This window comes from Rhodnius prolixus, unplaced genomic scaffold (genome assembly GCF_049639745.1).
Source record: "Rhodnius prolixus isolate KJV_2025 unplaced genomic scaffold, Rpr scaffold_1, whole genome shotgun sequence".
Lineage (NCBI taxonomy): Eukaryota > Metazoa > Arthropoda > Insecta > Hemiptera > Reduviidae > Rhodnius > Rhodnius prolixus.
In genome coordinates, this window is record NW_027411581.1 from 68585367 (window position 1) to 68595285 (window position 9919).

At 30.4% G+C, this 9919-nt stretch overlaps 1 protein-coding gene across 10 annotated transcripts; it reads left to right on the forward strand.

Moving 5' to 3' along the window:
- Nucleotides 1-1097: 1097 nt before the first annotated feature.
- LOC141446310 (uncharacterized) lies at nt 1098-8060 on the forward strand. Of its 10 annotated transcripts, none has more exons than XR_012453631.1 (6): nt 1379-1590; nt 4461-4925; nt 5098-5295; nt 6583-6651; nt 6948-7173; nt 7368-8060. XR_012453631.1 is itself a non-coding variant. In XM_074112872.1 (3 exons), exons 2-3 carry the CDS (start codon nt 4595-4597, stop codon nt 5100-5102), a joined length of 336 nt encoding a protein of 111 aa, XP_073968973.1. In that variant the 5' UTR covers nt 1379-1590; nt 4461-4594; the 3' UTR covers nt 5103-8060. The 10 variants fall into 10 exon arrangements, 1 of the variants encoding a protein (XP_073968973.1); XR_012453634.1 differs by having other exon boundaries at nt 7026-7173; XR_012453628.1 differs by having other exon boundaries at nt 5098-6651.
- Nucleotides 8061-9919: the final 1859 nt, after the last annotated feature.

The window sequence follows — 9919 nt, forward strand, 5'->3', positions numbered from 1 at the left end:
AAATTCAAAAAAATTAGGGTTGGAGGGAACGTTTGTCTTCCAACAAGACAATGACCCGAAACATACCGCACTAAAAACTCGGGAATGGCTTTTAAATAATACACTCTGGCGCCTAAACACCCCTCCACAATTGCCAGACCTTAACCCAATAGAACATTTGTGGGATGAAATCAGCCGCGAAATAAATAAACGAGGAATAAGAAACCGTGAACAACTAAAAAACGCTATTTTAGAAGAGTGGGATAAAATTCCAACATTGACGACCACAAAATTATTAGGATCGATGAAAGCTCGCTTGTTGGAAGTGATTAGGAACATAGGAGGTCCTACAAGTTTTTAAAATTTATAATTCACGTACAATGTGTAAGAATGATTTATTTCTGCAAAGTGTTCACAGACTTTTTTTGCATTCGTTTGGGGTGTTGTTTTGTTAAACATTTAATTGTGATATTCCTGTTGAACAAAAATAAAAGATTGAATATAAAATGAAAAATTCTGGTTTCTCTCTATCGAATAGTATATTTCATTTGAAAATAAAAGAAGTTTCTAATAAGATAATAATAAAAGTAATAAAATTTAGGTTAGTGTTCACAGACTTTTTTGGCCCAGTGTACATATAATTGTGTTGCTCGTCTATGAAAAGGTTAAGAACCACTGCTCTAGAGACTCGTGAAGAAGTCCAAATCTACAAAAATTAATCGAAAAGTATTTATTGATGACGCTTAGAAAAAGGGCCTCGCCAAAACGTGGTTCGAACCATTGGTTGAAAAGCCATAAAAGTGGATGATTAAATTAGTTTTATTAACGATTGAAATTGAAATAATTCGGTGATTAAAATTAAAGTTCAATTTAATTCTCAGATTTAATCATGATTTTTTTAGTTTGATTAAATTAGTTTGATTAACGATTAAATCTGAAATTTAATTGATTAAATAATTGTCATATGATTAAAATTACGATTAAATTCGCCGATTAAATTCTAATTAAAATTAAAAATAAATTTAATCAATTAAAAAATTTAATCAATTAAATTTAGAATTTATTTATTTTTTAATCAGTGCCCGACTCTGATATCAATGTTAATTTTATTTTTTGAAAATTGCAATATAAAAGTAAGAAAAGTAGTCAGACAATCTAAAAGTGCAGCAAATATAGTGAAAATATTTGAATTTAAAAAAATTTCTGAATTTGTTTTCAATAAATGAATTGATAATGCGCATGCGTGTAAATACAATATATCGAACAAAACTCTCAGCTAACTAAAGGAAATATCGATAGATAAACAAGTACTCAGTTGGGTTTTCATTGAAATATGGCTTTAAAAAGATTACAATTGCACATATAATTTAGGTAAACAAAAATTGTAATGCTGTTTTGTTTTTTTATTACTTTTATTTTTTATTTCAAGCATAAGATTTGGAAATGATGTTTGTAGACCTCAGCCTTTCGACATATAACCTTCCCACGTTTTGTTATGTATGTAGTGATCATAACTTTTCTCTTAAGCTCATAATTGTTTTTTAAATTATAACAGAATTATGTTTTATAGAAGTTATAGAATGCCTATTAATTTGAGTTTTAGACACTAAGGTGAGTTTTTAAATTTATATTTTCATTAAATTCTCCAATAAAGAGTTAAAAATGTATTTCCTCGTACTTATTAAACTGTTTTCGATGCTAGAAAAGAGCAGATTATCATTATTATTGTATGGTCATTTTAATGAAGCACCCAAGTAAAGAAAAAATATCAATATTCAATGTTCTTTAAAATTGAAAACTGCAGGGCCCTTACAGTAACAATAGTTTAGACTGTATTTTTTTGGTAATCGTATTGGTACATTTGTTATCCCATCTTCAGAATGCAACGATAAAATTTAGCACAGTTACAATGAGCAAGAAAGTGGATTGGTGAGACTCCTAAAAACCTTTTTTTCATTATATTAGATTAGTCTGTAAGTAAATTGCCAGGCCTTAAATTATGATGAAAGGTATAATCGTAATTACCGGAAAGCATTTTTTTTTTCGAAGAGCCAAATCCTCAGCGTACAACATTCACTGACATAATATGTTCCATTTACTCCTCTCTCGCCAAAACTTAACAAAGTCAATTGCCATGTTTGCTCAGTCTACAGAAGATTTATCCTACTATTCTTGGGAACCACGCCATTGTTGGGCCATGTTTCCAGTTAATGTGACCAAACTCCTTGTATTTTTCTTATCTCTGATAAGTGGAAACGAATTCTGCTTTGCCGATCACTTCCTTCACTGCCGTGAAGGATGAGAATACCGAAGTATGAGATGGACATTGCCGTATTTTTCAGCAACAATCTTCAGTCCAAATCCTTATTCCTAAACGGCTTTCTTAAATCCTATGCATTCGTCCTAAAGTGTCTTAAAGTTCGAAGGTTGGCTTTCGTTTTGCCAGACTAGTTATCCTAGAAACATGTCTGCAGCTCTTCTTAGTAGCGCTTTCTCTGCTCTGCGATCTCTTCCCATTGGGGAAGAGTGTATTGAGACTATTGAGTTTAATTGGAATAGGCCTCTTTATCAAAAAGCTATACTGTCTGTTATTGGGAACCCAATGGTTGGAATCGCTCTGGATTTGACTCTCAAAGTAAGTGATCATAACTTACTACTGAAGTAGAAAATGGTTGGCTCAGCAACCTGAAGGAGTTTAACAGATTAAAAGGATCCAAAACTATCTAAATTGTATTGGGTATATTGATTGCTAAATCGCTGGCTCAATATTACAAGGTTCTATGTGACCAGAGGCAGGTTTAGAGAAAATCAAATTTTTAATTTTTATTCTACTATTTTTAGATAAGTTAGCGCTGCAAAATTGAGTCTAACTGTTACTTACTAATGTGTTAACTAAAAAACAAAACTGAATAATCCCCATTTCGCCTTATTTAGATTAGATTTAATTAAATATGTTTCATCATACAACTTTAATACTGAAAATGTAACATACAACCTTGTAATATTGAGCCAGCGAAATGTTAATTCTAATAAGTTACAAAAAGTTAGTTGTTTTGGGGGTTACACTATCTTCATATTCAAAATTGCCGGTCCATTTTCTTGGCTTTGGTATAGTCACAAAGTGCTAGTTTAGTAATGGTGAAGTGACTTACACTGAAGAGACCTACCAAAATAGTCAAGCTACAAGCCAAACGAGGACTTTAATACATAAGATAAATAGACCGACAAAACAACCGAGCGAGCGGTGTAGTATAAAATCTCTATTAACTTTAGTTTTTAAAATAATATTTTGATTCCATCGATGGATGCGGAATAACTCCTGACTTTCATGTTTAGGAGTTCAAATTTTATTTAGTTGAAATTAATTTACATATCTTGTACAAAATAATCATGGCAAATTTACTTAATTTATACATTAATTTAAAACATTACCATTAATTTTGGCATTAATTACACAGGCCAAATTTTTATTTATTACTTAATTATTTTTGTTTTATTATTAATTCTATGATACTTAAAGATAATGTTTCTTTAAGAAAATAATTGTTATCATTTTTGGGACGTGGCAGATCAACGGAATTAATATTTTAATGATTTATTTTGAATTTAAGGCGAACCATTATTTTACGACCATTAAGTTTTAATAAGAAGTGAGGCTTATTATTCGAAGTAATACGGTAACTGCAGACAGTCGTTGTGGTCGTTCGCATAATTTAAAGAGAAGCTCATCTAAACTGCGAATTAAAATCAAGCTTCTTAAACTTAATGACTTCTCAATATATAGCTTTCCTCTTACCTAGCCCACTCTCCAATAACCCAGGAATGTTTGGAATATAATTTTTGAACACTCTAGTTTCCAGTTTCTAGAGTTTGCAAAGCAATTGTGTAAAAGATGTCTCCTCCATTTCTTCCACATTCTAGACCCAGATTCTTCATATAACTTTCTGTGCCTATAGTGTCCCTTGCAAGAAAACCTACGAACGTATGCAACTAATTTTTGCTCAGAATGATGATCGCCTCAGTGAAGTGTGATATATCGGACTAGATTTGAAATGATGTGCTGAGGATTACCCAAAAAAATTAGTTGAAGTTGGATCCTGGGGTTCACAACGTGTTTCTAGTTTTATTATTATTTTATTTCTAGATTTTATTGTTTTCATATTATAAAGAAAGGTTGTATGAGTTTGTATTTATGAATATTTTGGCCAAACTTGCCGACATAATGTCATTACTATAGATTAAATTAGGAACCCTGCCAAATAGAATTAATGTTATTATCAACATAGAACTTTCAGATTTCTTAGTTTGTGTGTTAGGTTTTTATATTATATAATTACGTAGGTTAGTAGCTTCATGGTTATTTTAGGAAAGATGCCTATTTTCCGAAAAGTAATCATAATACTGACAGTATAGCAAGTGTAGCTATATGAATTTATAAGTGAGGAGTAAAATTAAGAAGTAATCAATTTTGTATGATACAGGCTCAAAAAGATCACAATAAAAATAAAAAAGCGAAATTATTGATGAGTGATGCAATTGTTTACCTGAAGAAGAACAAGAGTTTTTTTGCCACCTACCAGCTCCTACAAATATAATTACTTTGGTGACTGATAAAATGTCATATATAACAGTACGTGGCAATCTAGGCAGTTCACATACCATAGTAAATGGTATGGATAGGCAGGATTTGGAACAATTGGCTGAATACATGCATCGAGGGCCTAAGCATGAAGACACAGACGCTGTTACCTTCTTTGATCCAGTGATGAAGGTTATCAACCAGTTGGAAGCTATGTTTGGCTATGAAGTGATCTCGTGCAATAATTTGCCTACATCACAACAGCGAACCTTACATCATACTGATCTGACCATGTGGACAATGTATAGAAATGAAGTGCGATCTCATCATCATCATGGAGTTCATCGCCGAGGCAGCTACGACGATGGTTGGCGATACTAAATTTAATTATTATATATATATTTTTTTTTTTTTTTTTTTTGCGCATTGGCAGCGCTATATACAATTATTATTTTAGAGATGGCTAGTTGTATGACTGATTTAACGTTTATGGTGGATAAAAGTTTAATTTTTTTATTTATTTTATTTTTATTTTTTAGAGTAACATCACACATTTTGTGATGTTGAAAATATGGTGAGATGACCTTCTGTTGCTGCAGTTCCCACAGTTCGCAAAGACAAATTATCTTCAGTCGGAATTTATTGTTTTTAATAAGTTCAGTTAAAGGATGTAAAAAGAAACGAAAGGATCAGTTTAGATAAGTAGTTCCCAACTCTTTTTGGACGTATTGCCTACGGTGAGAAATTTTTATTTTCGCCCATCAAAATTGTTGAGTTTAATTATGTTAAACTAGCGCTTCTTCAGGAGATGGAGTTATTAATTGAAAGTAATATATTATTTAAAAATTCGTATGGATGTAATGTATAAAAGATTCAGGAAAACCAGTCTTAGTCTCCAGTATATTTTATTTTATTATATTAAGAAGGTTTCGGTTGTTTGCAGCCTCTTCAGGGCTCTGTTATCATAATATAATTTCTACGACTATATTTTGTCAAATTTGAAAATTTAATAATTATTTGAGAAAATACTATGAAATAAACAGATTTTTGTTGTGTAATATGACCAATTGATACATAAAAAACTGTAAACTTGATACTTTAACTTTGATTTATCCAAGTTTTTAAATTGTTGGCGTGGATTAACAAGGAAACTAAAGCTATTATTTGAAACTCGTATAATCTTTAATGCTTGAAGTTTCAGACAGCTCTGAAGATGAAAATGCTGGACTTGAAGTTAATATGTCGAAAAATAAAGTTATTGGTATTTAATAGAAGCTGCATTTTTTATTCTGGTCCACGCCAACCGCTAAAAAATCTCGCAATTGCAAATAAGGCCATACAATAAATTAGTTCAGTTTTGCTTAAAAATTTCTTTTGGGTATTTAAATGGTACCAAAGGGCTTTGGATAGAACATAGAGATGTGTTAGAGTACTTTGACTTTTTTTTTATCATCAATGGGATATCCAAGAGCTATTTTACTCTTATCACACCTTTCCTTTAAGAGAAGCTGTCTTCTTAGTAATGAAGGTATCTCATAGTTTAAAATCTCCTCAGCATTTCCTTCAACACAAGCCTCTTCCGAACGAACAAAACGGTAACAGAGAATCTCACCACTTACGAATATTTTATTTAGCTCATGTAGTGTCAGCATTGTGTCAAATGGTGTCTGCATCACGGAGATATTCTCTTACCTTTTTACTCAGTCAGTGCATCACTGGGCCATGCAGAACAATTTGTTATACTTCCACAGTAATTTTGTTTTAATAATTATTATTATTTACTATTTCATTAGTATATTTACTACCTTACTAAGAAATTTTCGGATATAGAAAGCGTGAAAGGCATTCACGATTTTTTTTTTTAATAATTGTTTTACATTTTTATAAAATTATAAACACCTATAATTTTATTTTAAATCATTATAATAAAAGGTGTTTTACTTCATGTTATTTGATTGTTTTTTTTCCTCCATATGGTCCGGGTTTATCGATACATGGCCAACAATGAATAATACAAAATTAAGAATTGGAAAACTCAATATTAAAACACTAAATGTGCTCAGAAACCAACAGAAAATGATGAAAAACTAAATGTAACTATATCTTAATATATATAATACTATAATAAAATTCTCAAAATAACGACTACAGAATGTATATGATTTATTATTGCAATGAAAAAAACAGTAAGTGGACCAGAGGGGTTGTAGTAAGAAGCTCTTTGGCAGAGAAAATTATGGTACGGTTGCTAGATTCGAACCAGGATCTCCGTTTGAGTCAAATGCTCTTATTAATCCCTGCCTTCCAGGAAATTTAATGAGTAAAAAAGCTAGCATAATTGATTTTGAAATGATATGGTTGATTAATAGATAATCCGTTTATTTTGCAGCGCAATAAAGGTTTGAATGTTGATTCATTCTTCACACCAGAGTTAGTAATTACTAAGAATATCCATCAACCATTACAGATGTGCCTGGCTGAAGCAAAATAATTAAATGTAAATAATTAAAAGTATTAAATTTTGCGTGTAGCGTTCAAGACATATATGTGGTACTTTTCCATTTCTATCAAATAACTTGGGCAAATTAGGAAGTACCTTCAAAAAAGGAAGTGTGGTAAGATTGCTCATATATATCAACTTGGTGCCCCATTATAAGTATATAGGTCTTCATTCTAATATTTAATACCTCATTGTACATAAATGGTACTTTTTAGTGAATCATTAGCTACTTAAGATAAGATTTTTCCTTATACTTTCATACTATATTGTACTTTTTAATAAGTAATTAGAACGACTTAACTTTTTCAGTATTTCTCCAAAGATGAAAAATCGTGGAAAGTTTAAACATTTTCGAAAAAGTAAAGGTGAATTGGTTTTAGTCAAAGTTGGGTGTTTTCCAACGTTACGCTTTTATCGTGCAGTTTTTGACGATCAACCCTTATACAACTGTCCTACCGGACAGTTTTAATTTGGAGTTTAGAAAAATGGTGATGTGGAACTGTAATAACAGAAAGTCGTAACATATGTATGGGTGTACGAACTCACCAGATAGTTTTCTTTTTATTTACAATAGAAAATATTAAAAGATAAATAAAAATATGGATGTAGCTAATTTTCTAGGAAAATATTGACTAATAGAATTGTCTTCCAGTAGATAACTCATTCATTATTATTATTATTTTCATTTACTTTGAAATTTAATTACATTTAATTTAACTCGAAAAAGAGTAAGAGACATTTGATATTTATAATTTGCATGGTGGTCAAGTTTGTGTTTTAAGTATTAGATTTTAGTTACTATTATTATTATGGCAATGTAAATTATAAGCACGTTTAGATGACTGTTCATTAAAAAAAAAAAGAACAGATTGTACATTTGTATATAAAAATGTTCAAAAAATTCAGTGTAAATATGTTATCACAGTTTTTATATTTATATTTTTTTGGTTTTCTATTTAATTAAAATAAATTTAGTATTAATAAAGAATTTTTGAAATGTTTTTATCCTTGGTGTTTTCTTTTTGGATTTTTTTTATCTCAGTGATTTATAGAGAAATTTACAAAAAGGAGAAATGAAGATCTAGAAATTCATTCGAATAGGTAAACAGTTTTGAGGCATCTCTTAAATTGTGTGTAATTTTAAACAAGGTAGATTTTGGATGAATTTTGTACCGCTTGGGAACGTAGCCAAAAGAGATTAATTTTACCGAACCTTTACAGGTCTGTTAGGAAACACCTCTTTTTTAAAGTACTTAGCTTTCCAAACAGTCTCTTTAGCGAATTATGTTTTCTGGTATCGAAAGTGTCCTAGGTCCCATGTCGAAATTAGCATTTGCAACACCATCAGACTGGATATAGCAGTTTCCGAGCCTCCTTATAAAAAGTAGAAGGCCAGAAGTTTGTTTTCTAAAAAAGCTCAAAATTTGAACCTATTTTTAAAGGAGTCATAATAAGTGAAGAATTATTCCAAAGTGTAAAGATGAACGTAAAATTTTGTAAGGGTTTTAAAAAATTGTAATCAGAAAAGATAAACACTACTGTTGTTACATCATACCAAATTCTATAAATAACAAGAACGCTACTACTTTTCTGCTGGTATTAACACTGTATTTTAAAATTTCTTAATTTTTTTATATTCTATAATTCTTAAAAAGGATTCTCAAAAAATGCCAGGAAGGAGTCAATTTGGAAATATTTTGGCAAGCTGTGTTTAAATAATTGAATCATCTTCCATTCCCAAAAAAAATAATTTCAAAGGCAGATATAAATTAAATGAACAAACAAAATTATTTTCCCAGTTTTCTATGTAAGTTGTTAGATGTAAACGACAACTTCCTTAGAAGGTTGGTGACAACATTTTTCTTGTAGGCTGAAATCGTCTAGTTTCGAAGTGTTTTCATTAGCCTGAGAAGAGAGTATTAACTTCGTTATATAGCTCAGTTATTTTCAGGCTTGCGAGGCCAACTTCTTTGTTTTTGCGGTATTAATCGTTATTGGCAAAAGCAACTACTTTATTGTTCTTGCGGTATTATTTATTGGAACTAGTTATTGGCAAAAGCAACTACTTTATTGTTCTTGCGGTATTATTTATTGGAACTAGTTATTGGCAAAAGCAACTACTTTATTGTTCTTGCGGTATTATTTATTGGAACTAGTTATTGGCAAAAGCAATCGGAAGAAATTTCGGATGGCCTGAATATTACAATCATTGCCATGTAGGTTTAAGCAGACTAAAAAAATTGCATGAAAATAACTTACTTCTAAGTACTTTAATCATTAACCAGTTAACTGTTTCGTCCTTGTTGGAAAATGTGTCCCATACGTAAGTCGTACAAATTAAGCGAAGGATATATTCGTCAAACCCAGTGGTATGTTTGATATGAAATTGTGTTGCAATGAAATGACTTTTTTTATATTTTTTTTGTTATTTATTTCTTGTACATTTATTCCTTTATTTATGTATATTAACATAAATAGGAACCAAAAACAACAAAAATAAATTGACGAATATATTTTAGTTTTAACTAAAATTGCACAAAATTAACTACCGATGGTCACTACTGAAAACGCATGACGAATATACTCGTCATAACGCAAAATTTTACACTTTTTTCATGACGAATATTTTCGTCATAAACAATTAACTGGTTAAGAAGGAAAAAGAATCTCGTTTCAGCTTTGCTCTAGCAAACACATTCAATTTTGAAGGTAAAGCCCTTGCAAACCAAATTTTACATAAACAAATATTGTAAGCACAAAGGAGATGCCAGAAAAGAAAACAATTAATTCACTTCTTATCCCATATTATTTTCATGAAACAAATCCTAAGTTTCTACGATATTTATCTTTTTCGTGAGCCA

What these genes read in the sequence shown, in the direction of transcription:
- LOC141446310 (XM_074112872.1), top strand. Translation starts at nt 4,595, where the DNA reads ATGTCATATATAACAGTACGTGGCAATCTAGGCAGTTCACATACCATA.